We start from the raw sequence: 21,313 nt of genomic DNA, 5'->3' as shown, positions 1-21,313 counted from the left end.
AAGCCTTGGAACCAGAAAATTGTGTAAATAGAACATGCTTCCTTTATTTATTTGCTGGAATTTCCATGTATTTTATTCACTTTCTCCATACAATGTAAGTAATTGTTTATCATCCTTTCTGCTTTAATATATAGATATTTTCCCTCTTTGTCCATTTTCCCAGTCTCGCAAAGTTTTTCAAAATTTGAACCAAAAATAATTGGAAATTCCAGTTATTGTGTAAAGCCATGTTAGTCTTAAAAATTATTTCTTCTGCCCTGTGCTTCTTTGTTGTTGGAAGAGATCCTTGGGGTCGTTGTCTGCTCTGTCACCTCTTTGCTCTGCTGCCTCTCTGTGTCAAACTGATTCCGTGATGAATGATGGCTCCTGAGCAGAGGGACAGCCACACTGAGGAAGCAGTGGCAGAGGCTGCAGAGATGGGCTCTGGGACCGCTGCCAAGCACTGATTTTTATGACACTTTTGGAAGGGTGAGTTCGGCCCCACAGTCCCAGAATATGTATCATCCTAGGTGTGAATCAGGCTTGTTTGAAGAAGTGACAGATGATTCCAGCTTTTTTGGTGGTGATGGCAGCCAGATAGAAAATCTGGGGAACTTGGGCCACTATGAATAGATAGTCTATGCTTACAATGTGTTTTATGGTGAGACTTTGGGCCACACAGGATCAGCTTAATCTGTGGAGGGGCTGGAGATTAAGGTCAGCCATGCAGGCAGGCAGTCATGTCTATGTGACTGAACCCCAATAAAACCACTGGGCACCAAAGCTCAGGTGAGCCTCCCTAGTTGGCAATACCCCATGCATGTCGTCACACATCATCGCTGGGAGAATGAAGTGCTGTTGATACAACTCCACTCGAGAAAATAAGTGGAAGCTTACTCCTGGTCTCTCTTGGACCCTGTCTCATGTACCTCTTCCCTTTGCTGATTGTAATCTGCACACTTTCACTGTAATAAAGTGCAGCATGAATGTAACAGCTTTGCAAGTTCTGTGAGTCCTCATTGAACCCGAGGTTGGTCTTAGGGAGCCTGACTACACCAGGGAAGTGACTGCCCAAGGTCATGGAGCTAAAAAGTGGTGGGGCTTGCATCCACATCTAGGTCACTAAGAATAGTTATGAAATGGGGGGAAGGAGTGGAGGGAGATGTAGCTGACACTTAAGGGGTGTGGTGACATTTGATGAAGGTAGAGGATACATAAATAAATGAATATACCTACCAAATATTTACTGAGCAAATGTGATATACCACTTGGTGGTCCAGGCACTGATTAGGGTCACTATGACATCTTAGAGTGGGAAGACACAGCCTGTAAACCAAAGACACAAGATGATTTCAGGTATGTAACGTGCTGAAGGAAAGAACACTACACAGGAAGCCATTGATCTATGCTAGGCACAGTTCCGAGGCATTAACTCTTTCCATCCTCATATAAAACCTGTATAACTCATACTATTCTTACCAGGTTGAAGCACAGAGAGGCTCAGTTTTTGGCAGGGGTCACACAAGTAGTAAGCAACAGAGCTGGGATTTGAACCTAGGCAGCCTGGGCCCAGGGTCCATGCTCCTGACCACTATACCCAGTGATCTTCAAGGAAGTGATCACATAGGCCTGATGCAAATGCTTCTGGCTCGAAAGACACTGGATGGTGATGCACATGTAGAGACAGAACAGTCGCAGAGGAATAGATTTGAGGACCTGAATGAGTGCGGGTGTCATCTCAGACACACAAATTAGTGACACTTCCTTGAAGGTCACTGAGTACAGTGGTGGGATGATGGTGGATGATGGTGGATTCTACAAGTGTGAACTTCAGAGACCACACCATTTAACACTTCTAGCCACACATCTTTCTATAGAAGGGTGCACATCCTTCTTATACAACACGTGGTCAGAACAATCCTATTTTGTAGAAAAATTGGGGAGAATAGAATAAAATCAATAGCTAAATAGCTAAAACATTTATGATAGCTCTATTCCAATTTACATTTCCACCAACAGTGTATAAGTGCTCCCTCTTCCGCACATCCTCACCAGCAAATATTCTCTTTGGTCATTTTGATAATAGAATTCCTAATAGATAGAATTACTGATAAACACAAACACACTAAATTTATAGTCTCATACATTTCCACAGGTATATCTATATATACATAAAAAAAACCAAAAGATTAAACAGTCATTTTGTGGAAAAAAATTAAACTTCCAATTGTTTTTTGAAAGAATGTGATGTGTTTGCAATTGGATGCAAACACTCCAATCCCACCATAGAGAAACAAAGAGCTCTCACAGGCAATTTGTGATCAAGAAAGTAAATGACTAACCAATGCACATATATAGACAGCCTCACAAGTAACAAAATATTTGCAGAGTAAAGCTCATTAGCATTCCCCTTGTCATATAGTAAATAAACTTTTTAATGTGAAACCCAGGGTGAGGGAAGATACTGTGAGATGCTTGTCTCATGAAATACTGTGGCAAAGATAGAATTGCAAGCATTTCTTGGTCTTGAAATGTCTCATTGACATGAAAACAGTCAGATATGCCACATCTTAAAACTAAAAGGAAATGCCCTCACTTCACATTCTATTTCTACAGAGCTAACACCCAATTTCTCTACACTTGTTAATGAATAAGGCCTTGGACAGCTTTTACTGGGAGCACTTTGTGCCTCTCATTCCTCCTTCTAATTGACCTTCCATTGTTATCATTTAATTGACAACACTGACCTTTGCACTACTGAAATCAATGTTCACTTCTCTTGTCGGCATCATAAACACACTGATTTATAAATCAAGCCAGCAAACAACCACAGTGAGATTGCTGGATCATATTGTAGCTCTATTTCCATTGACATTTCCACCAAGTGTACAAGTGTTCCCTTTACTCCACGTCCTCACCGGCATTTGTTAGTTTGTCATTCTGATAATAGAATTCCTAATAAATAGAATTCCTGATGGGCTGGACCACACAAAATTTATATAGATAAGTATATTTATATATGTATACATATATTATAAAATATGTGTATATTTATTTATACATCTCCACAAATATATCTATACAAACATAAAAAACTAAATGGCAAAGAGTCATTTGGTAAAAAAATAAATAAACTAACAAACCTCCAATTCATTTTTGAAAGAATGTGATCAGAGACAGGAATGTAAACACTCCAACTCCACCATACAAAAGCAAAGGGCTCCAACAGACAATTTCTCATTAGGAAAGTAAATTGCTAATACATACATATATATATAAGCCTCACAGGTGATGAAATAATTGCAAAGTAAAGCTGATCAGTGTTTCCCTTTTCACATATTAAATAAATTTTTTACATAATTTATTCTTTGAATTTTCTAATAAAAATAGTACTGCAATTTAATTTTACAACCATACCCTCTTTATAATTTTTTTCATAATACTGTTTGAAGATTTTATTTCATAATACTAATTCTAATGGCTCATACTATATCTATTTTTTTCTCTTTTCTTTTTTAAATAATATTTATTTTTCAATTGCAGTTGCCATACAATATTATATTATTTTTAGGTGTACAACTTAGTGATTAGACATTTATATAACTTAGGAAGTGCTCACCCCAATAAGTCTAGTACCCATCTGACACCACACATAGTTATTACAATATTATTGACTATATTCCTTAGGCTGTACTTTCTATCCAAGTGATTGTTTTTATAACTGAAAATTTGAACATCTTAAAACTTTCCCCTTTTTCGCACCCCAACCCCAACCTCTCTTCCATCTGGCAAACGTCAAAATGTTCTCTGTATCTATAAGTATGTTTCTGTTTTGTATTTTCATTTATTTTGTTCTTTAGATTCCACATAAGTGAAATCATAAGGCATTTGTCTTTCTTTGTCTGACTTATTCCAGTCAGCACAATACTCTCTACCTCCACACATGTTTTTGCTGATGAGAAGATTTCATTCTTTTTATAACTAAGTAATGTTCCGCTGTATATATGTATCACCTCTTCTTTATTCATTCATCTATTGATGGACCGCCAGGTTGCCTCTATATTTTGGCTATTGGAAATAATGCTGCAATGAACATATGGATTCAGATATCACCTCGAAGTAGCATTTTGAATTTATTTGGAATAATACCCAGAAGTGGGGATTACTGGGTCCTTCTTTGTCTCTTGTTTAAAAGTCTATTTTGTCTGATGTAAGTATTGTTATCCCACTTTGTTTTTCATTTTTATTTTCTCTTAGTATTTTTTTCCATCCCTTTATTTTCAGTCAGTGGGTGTCTTTTGATCTGAGTGGGTCTCTTGTATGACTACATATGTATGAATCTTGTTTTCTTTTCCATTCAGCCACCTTACATCTAGTCTTTTTTAAAATTAATTTCATTAGGGTAACATTGGTTAATACAATTATATAATTTTCAGGTGTACATTATAATTTAACATCTGTATATTCTATTGTGTTTAACACTCAAAGTCCAGTTTCCTTTAGCTGTTATATATTGGATCCCTTTTACCCACTTCACCCTCCCCCTACCCTCTATATTTGATCCCCTTACCCTATCTACATCTCTCCTCCTCCCCCACCCCCTACTCTGGTAACCATTGGCCTGTAGTCCATGTCCATAATATCTGTTTGTTTGTCTTGTTCCTTTGTTGCTTTTAGGTTTATATCTCACATATAAGTGATATCATGTGATTTTCAACTTTTTCAGTCTGCTTTATTTTGCTTAGCATGATTATCTCAAGTTCCAGCCATGTCGTAGCAAATGGCGGTATTTCATCTCTTCTGATGGCTGAGTAATATTCCATTGTATATATGTACCACAGCTTCTTTAGCCAATCATCTATTGTAGGACATTATGGTTACTTCCATGTCCTGGCCACTGTGAAGAATGCTGCTATGAACATTGGTGTGCAAAATATCTTTACAGATATGATTTTTTAAAGTATTTGGGGTAAATACTAAGTAGAGAGATTTCTGGATCATATGGTAGATCAATTCGTAGTTTTTGAGGAACCTCGATACTATTTTCCATAATGGCTGCACCAATATGCAGGGTATGAGGGTTCCTTCTTCTCCGCATCCTCTCCAGCATTTGTTATTACTTGTCCTGTTGATGATAGCCATTCTAACAGGTGTAAGATGGTATCTCATTGTGGTTTTTATTTGCATTTCCCTAATAGCTAGCGATGTTGAGAATCTTTTCATATATTTGTTGGCCATTTGTATGTCCCCTGGGGAGAAGTGTTTGTTCAGATCTCCTGCCCATTTTTTGATTGGATCGTTTTTTTTTAATTGTTATTGAGTCATGTGAGTTCTTTGTATATTTTAGATATTAGACCTTTAATGATGTGTTGCTTGTAAACATATTTTCCCATTCAGATGGTGTCTCTTTTGCTGAGCAGAAGCTTTTTAGTTTGATGTAGTCCCATTCATTTATTTTTGCTTTTATTTCCATTGCCTTTGAGGTCAAATTCATAAAATCCCCTTTAAGTCCAAGATGATTGAGTTTAGTTCCTATGTTTTCTTCTATGCATTTTATTGTTTCATGTCTTATATTCAGGTCCTTAATATATTTTGAGTTAATTTTGGTGTGTAGCGATAGACAACAGTCGAGTGGTGTCTTTAGGATTTTCTACGTAGAGGATGATGTCATCCACAAATAGTGACAGTCTGACTCTTTGTTTCCTATTTGGATGCCTTTTATATCTTTCTCTTGCCTGATTGTACTTGGTAGGATCTCCAATGTTATATTGAACAAGAGTGGCGATAGTGGACAGCCTTGCCTTGTTCTCGATCTTAGAGAGAAGATTTTTAGTTTTTCACCATTAATTATAGTGTTGGCTGAGGGTTTGTCATATATGGCCTTTATTATGTTAAGGTATTTTCCTTCTATACTGATTCTGTTAAGTGTTTTGATCATAAATAGATTCTGTATCTTGTTGAAGGCTTTTTCTGCATCTATTGATATGATCGTATGATTCTTATTTTTAATTTGTTTATGTGGTGTATCACATTAATTGATTTTCTTATGTTGAATCATCCCTGTGCCTCTGGGATGAAGCCCCCTTGATTGTCGTGTACAATCTTTTTAATATGTTGCTATATTCGGTTCTCTAGTATCTTACTTAGGAATTTTGCATCTGTGTTCATGAGAGATACTGGTCTGTAGTTTTCTTTTTTTGTGTTATCTTTACCAGATTTTGGTATCAGGGTAATGTTGGCCTCATAAAATGAGTTGGGAAGTTTTGCCTCTTCTTTGATTTTTTGGAAGAGTTTGAGGAGAATAAGTATTAAATCTTCTTTGAATGTTTGGTAGAATTCACTGGTGAAGGCATCTGATCCTGGACTTTTACTTTTTAGTAGGTTTTTGATGATTGTTTCCATTTCTATACTGCTGATTGGTCTACTTAGATTTTCCAGTTCTTCTTGATTCAGTCTAGGAAGGTTATATTTTTCTAAGTACTGTTCCATTTCTTCTAGGTTATTAAATTTGGTGTTATATACTTTTTCATAGGTTTCTTGTATGGTCCTTTGTATTTCTGTGATGTCAGTCGTAATTTCCCCTCTTTCATCCCTGATTTTGTTTATTTGTGTCCTTTCTCTTTTTTCTTTAGTGAGTTTAGTCAAGGATTTGTCTATTTTATTAACCTTCTCAAAGAACCAGTTCTTTGCTGCATTTATTTTTTCTATTGTTTTTTTTTGTTTGTTTTGTTTTCATTTTCATTGATTTCTGAGGTAATTTTAATTCTTTCTTTCTTTCTACTGACTTTAGGCTTCATTTGTTCTTCCTTCTCTTGTTTTTCAAAATGAAGCGTTAGCATTTATTTGGGCTTGTTCTTGTTTTTGGAGATTGGCCTAATGATATGAATTTTCCTCTTATGATCACTCTTGTCATGTCCCAAAAGTTTAATATGTTGTACTATCTTTATCATTTGTTTCTATGTATCTTTTGTTGTCTCTTTTTATTTCTTCTCTGACTCAGTTATTCTTCAGTAGTATTTTGTTTAATCTCCACGTATTTTAGGTTCTTTCTGATTTCTTTCTGCTGTTGATCTCTAGTTTCAAAGCATTATGATCAGAGAATATGGTTGGAATGATTTCAACCCTCATATTTCCTGAGGCCTTCTCTGTGTCCCAGTATGTGGTCGAATGTTGAGAATGTTAGTTGTTAGTAATTGCTTTACATATTTTGGGAATCCTGATTGCGTGCATAGATATTAATAAGTGTTTTGCCCTCTTGGTGCATGATTCCCTTTATCATTATGAAATGTCCCTCAGTATCTTTCTTTACCTTTTTTATTTTGAAGTCTATTAAATCTGATATTAGTACCTCTACTCTCATTTTTCTCTGAATGCCATTTGCTTGAAATTTCATTTTCTACTCTTTCACTTTGAGTCTATATTTATCTTTGGAGCTGAGATGTATCTCCTGGAGGCAGCATATGGCTGGGTTTTGTTTTTTGATCCATTCTGCAATTCTGTACCTTTGTATTGGTGAGTTCAGTCCATTTACATTTAGGGTGATTGTTGAAATGTGAGGTCTTCTTATAGCCATTTTATCTTTGCTTTCTGGTAGCTCAGTGTTTCTGTCGATTTCTCGTCCTTGTGCTTCTGTTTTTTTTTATTTTGTTCAACTTTTGTGGGTTTTCCCTCTAGTCCTTCTTGTTTTATGTCATACATAATGGTTTTGAATCTTTGGCATGCGGTTACCATTATGAATATAAAGGATAGTTCTATATATACAGTCATCCATTTCTCCTGTGCATGCCTTATCCCCATTCCCCTTTGCGAATCTGGATCTTTAAAGCCTCTCCTTTCAGTCATTGTGTTTTCAATTTGTCCCTGTGTATGTTGAACGTTCATTACTATCTTGGATTGCAATTCTCTTCTTCTTATTCAAGCCTATAATGCCCTGTTCTTCATAAGGGTTGCACTCCTCTGCTTCTATTTGCCTGATGGTCACTTTACTCTTAATTATGTATTTTTATTGTCAATTTGTTTTAGGTGAGCTGACCCCTGTCAGTATTTCCTGCAATGCAGGCCTCATAGTGAAGAATTCCCTCAATTTTTGTATGTCTGTTAAGGTCTTTATTTCTTTTTCATATCTAAAGGAGAGCTTAGCTGGATCCATTAATCTAGGCTGGTATTTCCTTTTACTTATCATTTGAATATTTGATTCCATTCCTTTCTGGTTTGTAAGGATGGGAGTGAGAAGTCCAATGATAATCTATGAGTTTTCCTTTATATGTTACTGTCATTTTTTTCTCTGGCTGCCCTGAGAATTCTGTCTTTGTCATTGATTTTTGATAATTTTAATGCAGTGTCTCTTGGTTTAGGCCTTTTTGGGTTGAGATAATTGGGTGTTCCGTTGACTTTTTGAATTCCAAGCTCCAGCTCATTCCTAAGATTTAAGAAATTTTCATCAACTATGTGTTTGAAAATGCTTTCTAGTCCCTGCTCCTTTTCCTTGCCTTCCTTAATGCCCATTATTCTTATGTTTCCTCTCAAACAGCTAGTTTTTGTATTTCTATATCATTCTTTTTCATTCCTCTGTTTCTCTCTTCTTCCTTCTGATTTATTTCTAGATTTCTGTCTTTGATATCACTGATCCTTTCCTCCATATGGTCGTCTCTATTTCCCAAGCTTGCTATTTCATTTTTCAACTCTTGCATTGTGTTCATCATCTCCAGAAGTTCTATTTGTTTTTTTCTGAGGGTTTCAATCTCCTTGCTCTACTTATCTAGTTTTTTCAATTCTTGAAATTGTGGATTTGAGTTGTTTTGGATCTCATCGAGTATTTTCAGAAGTACCATCCTGAATTTTCTGTCATTTAAGTCATATATTTCTATGTCTGTAAGCTTATTTTCTGGAGATGTTTCTCTTTCTTTCTGAGATGCCTTGTCACCTTGATTGTTCATGGTGTTTAATGGACTATTTCTCCACCTGGGCACAATGGAAGAGTATTCTGCTGTTTTTCCAGAAAGAAGATTTATTATATAAAGGTTTCCCTTTAGCCTGCTGTAAAGAAGGTGCTTTTCTTTTGGTTTCCAGTAGATGTTGTCTAAGCCTCTTGGATCCCTGTTTTATATGAAGTCTTAAAAATGCCTTTTAAAAATTTCTCGTAAATATTTAATCATGCTCTCTACTCTCAGTTTCAGTCCCTGTAAGTGTCAGCAATCATCTCAGTAGTGTTCGCTCTGATTTCCCTGGGGATGTGCGGTGATTGGACTTGGAGGGTATGAGGGAGGGGCTATCTGGGTTGGGGTTTGGGGGCTCTGGATCAGTCTTGGTTTTGCAACCGCGGTCAGCAAAAATGAGCATTTGTTCCTCTGCCATCCTTTCCTGCTTTTCTGCTTGCTGCCCTGATGACTGAGCCCAGGATCCAGCCAGCAACAGGGAGCTCACAGCTGTCCCAGGTAGGAACTTTCAGAGAACGGGCTGCTGGTACTGGCTGCTCCTTCTCCCCATCCCCTCCTCCTGCAGGGAGATCCGTGGCTGTGAGAGGCAGCTTCTTTATGACACCCAGTCCACTGCCTGACACCCGGGGCTCTGACCTGTGGTAGCTCTTTTGCGCAGATCCCACACTCAGACATGTTAGTGTGTAGTTTGGGTGTATATTGTTGAGTTTTAGATGTTCAGCTTACTGTTTCAAGGGGAGAGATCTGAGGACGTCTCTCACTCTGCCATGTTTCCTCCTTCTTCCACATTTAAGTTGTACTTCATCCAACTATCACTTACTTAGCGTTATCGATATGTTTTTGTTGTGTGTATATTTTTCTGGTTGAGTTGAAGTTTTGCCTTGCCACCAGAATGATGTCCTCACAATGGCAAAGGAACTGTTAGAAAATGTGTTGACCGTTTGGCACACACCTTCCACAATTTGCAGTAATCGAGACACCCACTTCACTGAGCAAGTCATATGAGCCTTGACAAATGGCCTTGAACATTCTTGGAATCATCACTGACCCTATCTATCACCTCAAATATCAGGCTAGGTCTAGAGAACTAATGGAAGAACTGGATTCAAGGCAGAACAAGTTTAATTACACAGGCCTGAACCAATGATGAAATGATGACAATTTTTATGACTTTTTTTGTTTGAGATTGCTGACTTTTTAGTGTTTTTCATTCCATATCAAAGGAAACTTATTTACCTATGACTTAAAATTAAGTAAATTATATCTCTGTTAGCAGAATTGAAACATTTATTTTTTCTCCCTACTTGATCCGCCCAGGAGTCAGAAACTTTTAATGAGTGAATATTTTATTTTCATAGCAAATTGATTATTTGCATATGTTCAACAAGAACCTGTTTTCTTATTAACAGGATACAATTGGAAACTGGTTTTATTACTAATCCTTTGACTAGAATGTCACAATAGGGAGACATGCATAGACTCATACATGACTAGAAAGCTTTGACAAATTAAGAGACTTATGGAAACCAATAAAAGCCCCTTTTGGGAAAATAGCCTGGTACCTTGTTTACATGGTTCACAGCCAACCCTCCAGGTAAGGAACAAAGCCTGCTTCCTAGATACTGCAAAGAAAAAATCTCTTGGGGGGAGGGGAAGGTGAATACAAAATGTCCTTACCCAAGGGAAGCAAAATGAATGAATTGAGACACTTAGGGTCAGTTTCCTCCCAAAACATTCACTGGATAAATGTCTGTATAACATTGCTATTGCTGCTGTAACAAATCATTACACTAGGAGTTTAAAAGAAAGAAATTTATTCGCCTATAATTTTGGAAGTCAGAAGTCTGATGCGAGTCTCAATGGATTAAATCAAGATGTCTTCCGAGCAAATTCCTTCTGGAGGCTCCAGGAGAGAATCCATTTCCTCTTCTATTCCAGTTTTTCATGGTCAGAAACATTCCTTGGCTCACAGCCCTTTCTCCATCTTCAAAGCCAGCAGTGTAGCACCTTCCATTCTCCCTCTAATTCCAACTATTCCTCCTTCCTGTTCCACATTCTAAGACCATGGTGATGGCATTAGTCTCACCTGCATAATCATGGCCAATATGTAAATCTTAAAGTTAACGCATCAGCGAAAGTATTCCAAAGGCTCCCTTTAATGTAGGGAGGAGGCAAGAGAATTAAATGTTAAATCAAGCTGCATTCAGAGCCTGCAATGTGCTGCTGCCAGACCTCAGGAGACCTACAGAACAAAGGAAGGTTCCTATTGGGATTACTCACAAACCATTTACCCATACTGTGAAGAGAAAACAGAGTCTTTAAGTCATACCCTGCACAAAATATATATTCTCCAAGCAAAGAACCTGTAAGAAATCTATAGATCAAACACAGGGATGGCTAGCAGGCTTTCCAACTACACCCATGACTTTCACTCTACATACCCTTATCTTTCACACTGTATACCCACACTATCAAAGGAAAATAGGTAAACAAAGTCTTTAAGCTGTAATTCATAGAAACTGAGTGATATAGAAACTGAATTCCCTGAAAACCCAGGGCCTTTGTCTTGACTTTGTCTGTCTGTCTTTTGTTCTGTCATTTTTTTCCCGGTGTGTTCCCTACGTCTCTCTGTCTCTCTCAGTTCTCTCATTCTCTGCCTCTGAGAGGAGACCATGTCTCTGTCTGAAGAGCATTATTCCTTTTTTAAATAAACTTTCCTTTTGACTCTAACTCTGGCGTGCTCTTGAATTCTTTTCTGCACTCAGACAAGAACCTTCTCTTGGCACAAGACTTGATTTTCCATTTGGAGGGATTTGCCCTGTTCTGCATCACCTTAATCTTTCTTACAAAAAAATAACATATTCTAAGTTTTTAGGGATGAGGATGTGAACATTCTATGGAGGCCCTTATTCTGCCTAATACAAAGTCTCTTTTAGAAGTGTATTATTTGTTGACACTCAAAGGCCATTATATAAAAAACACAGAATTCATCACAGTCTCTGGAATGAGTAAATACAGTCATGTGCAGTATGAAGATATTTCGATCAACGAGAAACCACATATAAAACAGAGGTCTCAAAGAATATTATGTTGCTGAAATATTCCTATCAGTTAGTGACAATAGAACCATGGTAACAGCTTAATGAACGGCATTAACAAAGACTTAGTATTGTATTCCTATTGCCTACAGTATGAAATAGAGCAACATGTTTAATAGGTTTGTAGCCTATGAGCTGTAGGGGCGGAGAATTGATCAACCCCAAATATGTCAATTTGGCATAATGGTTATTTTAGGCAGGTTAATTTTAAGAAACAGAAGACATGGGAGTATCTCTCAAAAACAAGTACAAGTTACATTTTGTTAGGGACATTTACATTTGTAATGAAAATCTCCATTTGTAAGGGTATCTCCTTGGCTGTACTAGAAAGCAGTGACCTTATCACCAGAAATTTTTATCAATGGAGAAGCCAATGGAGAAAAAAATCTACATAACACTCCTGCTCTATTTACTATGCTTTACATCAATGTCACACAGTTCTCTCCTTGTTGAAAAAGGAAATGGCAATTTTTTGAAGCTATCAGGGATTTTTGAAGCTATTAGTGTCCCACTGAAGTCAATGCATCAAAGACTCAAGGGACCTAGTCAAGTCAGAGTCCTCAGTCTAGGCTTTTGTGAGAACTTTGAGAGAGGAGACCTCTGGCAGGCAGGAGAGTCATGGAAAAGGAGTAACAAATACAGGATTTATTTGACTTCTCAATCAGTCCCTTGGGAACAAAGAATCAGCAGGAAAAATTTTCATTCCATCCAGACCAGTGTCCCACAGGGAAATCTGGGCTCAGAGGTGGGAGCAACAGTGGAAACAGTGTCTGATGAGCAGATAAAGGGAGTTGAAAATATCTCCTCTGCTGTAGTCCCTTGGTGTGTATATCTTTGGGCTCGAAGGAGCATAGTTATTGCTTTTGACTCCTAAGCTGGCTCAGAGACCAATGCTTCACTCTTTCCTGCTGTCTTGTCTGGGGACAGAGCTTCAGTCTCTTGTATCAATCATCCAGGGAAGAATTCAGACTTCTGCACGTAGTCCTCCCTCTCAGAGACCCCACCCAGGTGAGTCAGACAGCCAGCCCAGCAGCTACTTCAGGAGAGGATCAGAGGGCACAGAATGTGAGAACTTGTTCCTGAGGTCCTTTGAGAGCCTAACCAGCCTCGCCCAGAGCTGAGAGATGCCATGTTGTTTACCAAGTATACTGATTAATATAAAAATAATTTGATTAATATTTAACAAGGAAAGTGTTACAAAGCAGAAAGAGTTCATCCACCTGGCACCAGCAGAGCTAAACACTAAACACCAAGAATTACAGTAGATAAAGATTAGCTATTTTATTATGAATGGTACCCCCAGAAGACTGAGAAGCTAGCTAATGCTCAGAAGCCTGATGCCTTGATCCAGGGTTGGGGGCATGTTTTTAAGGAAATAGGGGGAAACAGGTATGCGGAAGCACTGGTGAGGCAAGTTTTAGTTGGAGGACCTTGGAGTTGGCCTTTTAGGATAAGAAGAGTCTTCTTAGATCTTCCTGGACAACAGACCCAGTGGTTCAGAAAGGTTTTGAGCCTGTTATGTCCTTATCTTATGGCTCCACAGAGGTGGGTAGGGTGTGGGAGACTTTGATTCTGCACACAGCTGGAGGTCAAGTTTCCCTCTGGGCATGCTTGGCTACGTGGCATGACTTGCCGTTTTGGTCTGTTGTCTCAGAAAAGCAACGCAGTAGTGAGGAATGCGGAGACACCCCATTCAGTGATGGGAGGAAAGGCTGGGCCCTACGGCTTCAGGAAGGGCCCAGACACCAGGCCTGACTTACTCATTGATGCCGACAGTCAGTTCCAGAACCATGATAACCTTTGGTGGAGATGGAGGTGGAGGTGGAGGTGTAACTTCCTCTTTGATAGGCTGAGGCTGGCGTTGGGGCTGGGGCTCGGGCTAGGGCTCAGGCTCCCGCGGGGGTGGTGCTCTGGTTACTGTGGGGGAAGAGAACAAAGGCATCCCCAGTGGGGGCGGCAATGAACGGCACCATCCAGTGAGAGGATGAACCGTCTTTGCCACCAGAACCTGTTGCTGGCTTCTGACTCCTACTGGCCAACCATCTAGCCTATTGTTTCCCAAACATACCTGATCCACAGAATAAGCAGGGGTTGGCTTTAAAATATCAAGGCCAGGGCCCCTTCCCTGGAGATTCTAATTCAGTGGGTACTGTGTATTTTTAACAATTGCTTGGGGCGATATGTTCTGTACCTCAAATTCTTCTTCTGTAAAATGGAGATAATAGTAGTACTTCTCTCAGAGGGTACAAATGAGAGTTATATGAGGTAATGCATGTAGTGCTTATCACAAGAATCTGGGAACATTACACATATATTAGTATTTCAAAGATCTTTTCCTGAATTGTGTGATAATTCACGTAGCCCAGTGGTCCCCAAATTGTTCTGATAAGCATCACAGACCGGCCTCTCCTCGGGAAGTCTGACTCAATAGGTCTTCACTGAGGCCCAAGGATCCTGTTTCTAACAAGCATTCCAGGTGATTCTTATCCTCAGAGTAGTTTAGGAAATAAGTATCCTAACATGAAACAAATGGAGACCTCATCAGCTTCCACCTCTCCAAACACACACTTCCACTCCCATACCGTATTTTAAAACACCTGCACTTGGAGGTGTGCGATCTGAGCTGCAGATGAGGACTTGAGGAGAGGGGAGACATGGTGGAGACAGCAGTCAGGGGGCCTGCCTGGTAGAGGATTGCATGCTGGAGATCAGGCCTGGTTATCAGCCCTGGCTCAGCCACTTGCCAGCTGTGTGGCCTTGGGTAAGTTAATGAACCTGTCTGGCTTATTTCTTGTCTGAACCTTCGTTTGGGGCTTCGATGAAGACTTGTTGAGATCTCAAGGCCCAGTAGGTGCTGATTTTAATAGAAGAAAAGAAGTCTGATACTAAGTATTCGTAAGGAAAGGGAGAGAGAAGTGGTCAGAGAGAGGCTGGAGGATGAAGGTGGGAGTTGTGTTTGATACCAGAATTAAAAGCACGTGGGAGGTGATGGGGCTAAGACCAGGCCCCTGCTATTGTCACCAGACAACAAACCCAGTGGTGACCTCTCTGGGTTGCCACAGACCTTGTGGCCTGATGCTGGACTGTAGGTGTTTCCAATAGCAGTATAAGTTCATAAATGTATTAGTGTTTAAAAAAGAAAGAAAAGAAATAAACTCACTATCTCATTAAGCAGGCTAGGAGCATTTTGAGCTGAGTCTGCAGTTACAGAAGTGATTGTTGAAATAAGCCACGCCAGGATCATTGGTAACAGTGATGGGATTGGAAGTTTGGTTGGATGAGAATGAAGAAGGAAGGGGAGGCATAAAGTGGTTCCAGTAAAATCAGAACGTACACAAGAAGTTTTGCAGTTCAGGGAAGTAGGAAAACAGAGTATTAGGTGTGGGGGCATGGTCAGTGAAGTGAGGGCATTTCTAAAAAATTTTTAAGAGCAGCTTTATTTTGAGCATATTTTATACTCTTTAAAAATATCCAGATCCAGGCAGTAGATACAACCTTGCAGCAGCCGTTCCTGGTGGAAACATTTCACAGTATTATTTCTCATGCTGTGTAGTCACATAAAAATATTACTTAATAAGTCTAAAGAGGAATACTCAACAGTTTGACATTGCAATTACTCTAATCCTAGTGCAACTGCATATATTTTGGATTTATAAGACTTTTAGTTCACTGGAAATAGTGCAATTTCTTTACTCAGTTTGTATAATGATAACTGAGTTTTTATTATGGTTTTGAATTCCAAACTTTTTAAAAATTTTGGAATTTTTTCCTCTAAAGTTTTTTGACAGTGAATTACCTGGTTTGACAGTGAATTAGCATGCCGGCTGCCTCTTCTCTGCACATGGCTCTCTACTGGGCTCTTTATTCTTATTGCTTTTCCCTCGTTGGCAGGAACTGGCATTTCATCACTACAGTGGATTCAATATTCAATATTTTTGTGACTATGTCCCAAAGTAAGTCATGCCTTTTACATTGCGATCCAGTATGCTTATACGCAAACACACACACGACAAAGAGAACCATAAATCTTTTATGTGTGTATCTTTACTATAGGTAACACACTCTCATATTTTTTTTTGTGCCTTCTTGATTCTATTTTAATTCTTGCAAACCATAGTCTACACCCTAGTGGGTCCTAATACAGAATACGGAAATCATTCCTCTGGCATGTCCTCCACACCTAGGTCAGTGTTCCTTCTGTCTCTTCTTTCTCTCATCAGCAGCAATTTCTGTGAGAGCATGTTCTCTCATCCCTCCAAGGAATACTTCTTTATTCAACTACTGTTCCCAACTCAGCTAAGTTAGTGGGGAGAGTGGTGATGTGCATAACATGATACATGCCTCATGGCACTCACTGTGTAGCAGGGAGAAAAGATATGAAATTTTTTAAATTACACAATGCAAACCACTACACTTAAATTAAGTGCATGAGAAAGTGTCCTTTTCCTGTGATGATGTTGAGAAAGGGATTTGAAGGAGAGGATCCAAGCAATCTGAAAGAGATGGAGTTTGAAAGATGGAGAGGAGATGAAAAAGTCCAATGAGAGACTCCAAGCAAAGAGAAGCACATGTGTAAAGGCTCTGAGTCTTGGTGCTGTGGCGTCAGGTGAAATCGGGAGTCAAGTTCAACATTTGGGAGTCAGTGTGAGTGAAGGCAGAGTGTTGTGAGGGTGAAGCTGATGGAAAGATCACAGAGATTTGAGCTTCATATTTGAAGCCATGGAATGTGCTTTTATCTCCCTTGGGGAATCATAAGAATAGAGTTACATTCAGGAAGTTTGATGTCAGCTTTTATATACAGAAATTTCCAGGAGTCAACGTGATCATCAGTCTAGCAGGCTTCCAGTCTGTCATAGATGGAAGACGACAAGACTGGAATACAGCTGTGGAACTGGAGACTGAGAGGTGAGGAAGCAATGGAGACACTGGAGAGGTAGAAGAATATAATCAGTCTCTTCATCACCAGTGATAACCATTCATTTAACAACAGGAAGAGACTGTGCTATGCATGTTACATATATTGCTCAAACTTGTCACTACTCTGAATGGATACCACGATCTGCACTATTTGGGTGAGGAAATTATCACTCAGAAGGTCCGGTGTGTGTCCTCATTCAAAATACTAAGAGGTGGTACATCCTAGAATCAAAATCCGGTTTTCCAATTTCCAGAGTTATGCCCTTAATGTCATTTACAATTGTCTCTTCCTGTTTCAGCTTAAAAAAATACTTTTCATGCACATTATAAATATCTTTTTGTAAATTGTGGGTTTATTCTCTTTGTACCTTTCTAGTGGGATATTCAATTTGTAAGGTGTCTTGATACCATAAAATATTGTTTTCTTTCTGTGTAAATAAATTGTTATTTGCACTTTATAGGTTATTCTGAGCATCATAGCTATATAACTGCAGTTAGAATATTGCCAGAGCAAAGGAAGCTTTCTCCTCATCATAACCTTAGGGGCCACCCCAGCTTACTACATCTCTCTCTCTCTCTCTCTCTCTCTCTCTCTCACCATTTTATCTCTCCATTTAACTGATTTTTAAAAACACAGAATAAAAAGTGGTCACATTAAAATGGAGGCCCATTTTTACATGTCCCTTGGAGGCCTACCAATTGGAATTCAGGTGCTATTTCTATATGTTTTAGGAGAAAGATAATCTGATGTTGACAGCTTGGCCTCTATCTTAGTTTCCAAATTATTGAGGATGGGGGTGAGTAGAGCCTGTTAGTCACATGGCCCCAGGAGGTCATATTTGCATTTGTGTGCATTGTGTGTGTGTGGTTGTGACTGTGTGTCTGTGGATGTGGGTGTGTGTGGTTTGTGGAGCATGAGCAGTTCTCAGGACAGGGGTACTTAGCTCATTTATTCCAGAATGTGTCCCTTAAAATACAGACCCCAGAATGTTAACTGACAGATGGAAATAAAGAAGGGATCACTCCTGCTCACAGGATCCCTTGGAAACAAAATGGATAAAGTGAGAGGAACGACATCTGCCCTCCCTGGGTCTTAAAGTTTCATCTGTAGCAGACAGACCATCTCATTCCTCCACATTCTCTGACACCATCCCTATCACTCTCCCTCTTGCTCATTTTCCCCACCACAGTGCTTCGTTTTGAGACTATATTACTTGAAACAAGTAAGTATCAACCTCAGGATCTTTGCACTGGCTCTTTCTCATGAAGACTGATCACTTCTCTAGAAATATTTCTGCCTTCCCTGGGTCTTCCTTGAGGTCTCTGTTGTACAGCACCTTGTTTGCAAGTCTTTCTCAATTCGGAGTAAAAATAACACACTCATTCACTTTCATTTATACCTACTTTCTCATTCGTTAACACACCAGCACAGACTGACATGATATATGATTTTTTATTTGCTTATATTCTTTCTCACTTATTAAATTATAGAAAATTTTGTTTCTCAGCACTCTACACTTTTTGACTAGCAAATGGTCTAATCGGCATGTATCACTCAAACAAGTGAAAGAATTTCTCATTAAACCTTTAAAGAACATGATTTATTGGGTAAAATGCTAAGTGTAAGACAGAAATTTTTAATCAGAGATGTCACAGATGATATCTTGAAAAGAATCAGATTTCTACAAAACCATGTATGTATGCATGCATGTATATGTATATGTGTGTGTGTATATATGTGTATGTATACATATATAACAAATATATAAATATAAATAAATAAATAAATAAATAAATATATATATATATATATATATATATATATATATATATATATATATATATATATATATATTTGACAGCAAAGTACAAATTGTAGCATTTCATCATGTTTGTAATGCCCACTTTTGAAAATTAATCATGTTACTTTTTTCATTCCAAGTCATCGCCTACACTTCATGGAGACAGAGAATCTTACAAGAGTTTCAGAATTTCTTCTTCTGGGACTTTCAGAGGAACCAGAACTGCAACCCCTCATATTTGGACTTTTTCTCTCCATGTACCTGATCACTGTGCTTGGAAACCTGCTCATCATCCTGGCTGTCAGCTCAGACTCCCACCTCCACACACCCATGTACTTCTTCCTCTGCAACCTGTCCTTGGTGGACATCTGTTTCACCTCTACCACTGTCCCAAAGATGCTGGTGAATATCCAAACACAGAGCAAAGTCATAACTTATGGAGGCTGCATCACACAGATGTATTTTTTCCTACTCTTTGCAGGATTGGATGACTTCCTTCTGACTGTGATGGCCTATGACCGCTTTGTGGCCATCTGTCATCCCCTGCACTACACAGTCATCATGAACCCCCGGCTCTGTGTGCTGCTGGTTTTTGTATCCTGGATCATGAGTGCCCTGTATTCTGTACTGCAAAGCTTAATGGTGTTGCGACTATCCTTCTGTACAGACTTAGAAATCCCCCACTTTATCTGTGAACTCCATGAGATGATCCAACTTGCTTGTTCTGACACCTTTCTTAATAACATGGTGATGTATTTTGGAGTTGGGCTGCTGGGTGGTGGCCCCCTGGCTGGTATTCTTTACTCTTACTCTAAGATTGTTTCTTCCATATGTAGAATCTCATCAGCTGAGGGGAAATATAGAGCATTTTCTACCTGTGCATCTCACCTCTCAGTTGTCTCCTTATTTTATTTCACAAGCCTAGGAGTGTACCTCAGCTCTGCTGCTACCCACAGCTCACACTCAAGTGCAGTAGCCTCGGTGATGTACACAGTTGTCACACCCATGCTGAACCCCTTCATCTACAGTCTGAGGAATGAAAACATAAAGAGAGCTCTGAAACGATTCTTTGGTATGGCAGAAATAAAGATAACAGAATGATCATGAATTCTTGTCTTGAATATTAGAACATAGGAGAAAAATTAAAAAAGAGCAGATTATTATAATTAGCCTTAATTTTGTTTTCCTTGATTGTTGTATCGGTTAGCTAATACTGCAGAACAAACTGTCCCAAATCCTATGTTTTACCTAATTCATTTATGTAAATGAATCCTTCTGATAGGAATTGTTCTGATCTCTGCTCTGATACTCATGAATCTGCATCAGCAGGAAGGCTCTATACTGTGTCCACAGATCCTCCATGATGTGTGTTGAGGCTGTAGTGTACGCCTGTCTTGAACCAATTTATGATAGTTTATTTATGTAGTATAATATACTAGACTTCAAAAAAAGTTTACCAAATGTGATTTTTCTTATATTAATGTCACTGTTTTTATTTCCATATAAGAAACATTGCTTTCTACCCAGTGACATTTCTCCCACTCCCTATTAAAGTGTGACTTAGCTACCTGTGCTCTACATCCTACTTTGAATCAGGTATCATTAGATGTTTTTGTGCTGTACATATTTAATTTTTAAATGTACTGAATTAAAAGGACCTCACAAAATTAAGACTATGTATTGCATGGGTCCATTTATATAATTCAGGAAAGTGTATGAAAGCTTTCATTGCATTGTTATATGACTGAAAAATTGAATCTCTCTGATCCTCAGTTCTTTATTTCCGATGGCAATACGGAATAATAATAATTTTAATGAATGCGGACAGAAAAAATAAATTCTGTGGAAATAATTTTTGAGACCAAGAATTCTTTAATGAGTTAGTATTTTGTTTGTATTTATTAAGTTTTAATAAATAAACATACTCATTCACAAATTATGGACACACAGAGACTCAGTAATCCCATATATTGTGTTTAAAGGAAATTTGAGAGAAAGTTGGAGGGGACAAAGATAAAAATGATGACAGGTTGAATTAACTTAAAATTTTAGAAACATAGAAACTTAGATACCAAGATTTAGTGTAGAATGGTTGTCTATAACTTTAATAATGAATTGTTATTCTATCTAAATGTCCAAGCCTCAAAGTCAGAACTACATTTTCTTTTATGCAATGCAGAATTCTCTATACTAGCTATGAGGCAGATTCTCCAAGTTGACTATATTTCTTCTACTTGGGGGTGGGAGTGGGGTTGTGCGTAAGGACAAAATGAATAAAATGAGATGCTTAAATTCAGCTTCCTCCAAAAAACCCCACTGCATAAATGTCTACATAAATTGCTATTTCTGCTGTAGCAAGTCACCACACTCAGGGTTTAAAAGAAATTTATTCACCTACAGTTCTGGAGGTCAAAAGTTTGACATGGGTTTCGATGAACTAAAATCGAGATGTCTGCAAGGCCAGCTATCTTCTGGAGGCTTCAGAAGAGAATTTGTTTCCTCTCCTATTTTAGTTTCTCATGGCCACAAGCATTCCTTGGCTCAAGAACTTTCTCCACCTTCAAAGCCGGCAGTGTAGCAT

The 21,313-nt window shown here is 38.5% G+C and overlaps 2 protein-coding genes across 3 annotated transcripts in view; both read left to right on the top strand.

Moving 5' to 3' along the window:
- The first annotated feature begins 12,929 nt into the window (after window positions 1–12,929).
- LOC120618987 (olfactory receptor 7A17) lies at window positions 12,930–19,833 on the top strand. The gene is made up of 3 exons (XM_039883126.1): window positions 12,930–13,021; window positions 16,815–16,918; window positions 18,873–19,833. The coding sequence occupies exon 3, from the start codon at window positions 18,889–18,891 to the stop codon at window positions 19,831–19,833; it is 945 nt and encodes a 314-aa protein (XP_039739060.1). The 5' UTR covers window positions 12,930–13,021; window positions 16,815–16,918; window positions 18,873–18,888.
- Window positions 12,930–21,313, top strand: part of LOC120618983 (olfactory receptor-like protein OLF4) — a 37,270-nt gene continuing 28,886 nt past the window's right edge. The window contains exons 1-2 of one of the 2 annotated variants that reach the window (XM_039883121.1): window positions 12,930–13,021; window positions 16,815–16,918. Coding sequence is in view for 1 of the 2 variants with exons in the window: in XM_039883118.1 (XP_039739052.1) it covers window positions 16,870–16,946 (77 nt within the window). In the remaining variant the exon portion in view is untranslated. Of the gene's footprint in view, window positions 13,022–16,814; window positions 16,947–21,313 lie in introns of those variants that run through there. The other variant, XM_039883118.1, reaches the window with a different exon arrangement.

This window comes from Pteropus medius, unplaced genomic scaffold (genome assembly GCF_902729225.1).
Source record: "Pteropus medius unplaced genomic scaffold, Ma_sr-lr_union100, whole genome shotgun sequence".
NCBI lineage: Eukaryota > Metazoa > Chordata > Mammalia > Chiroptera > Pteropodidae > Pteropus > Pteropus medius.
This window is presented reverse-complemented; position numbering and strand designations above follow the sequence as displayed.

Excerpts from the sequence above, each read along its gene's own strand:
- LOC120618987 (XM_039883126.1), top strand. The coding sequence starts at position 18,889 with ATGGAGACAGAGAATCTTACAAGAGTTTCAGAATTTCTTCTTCTGGGA.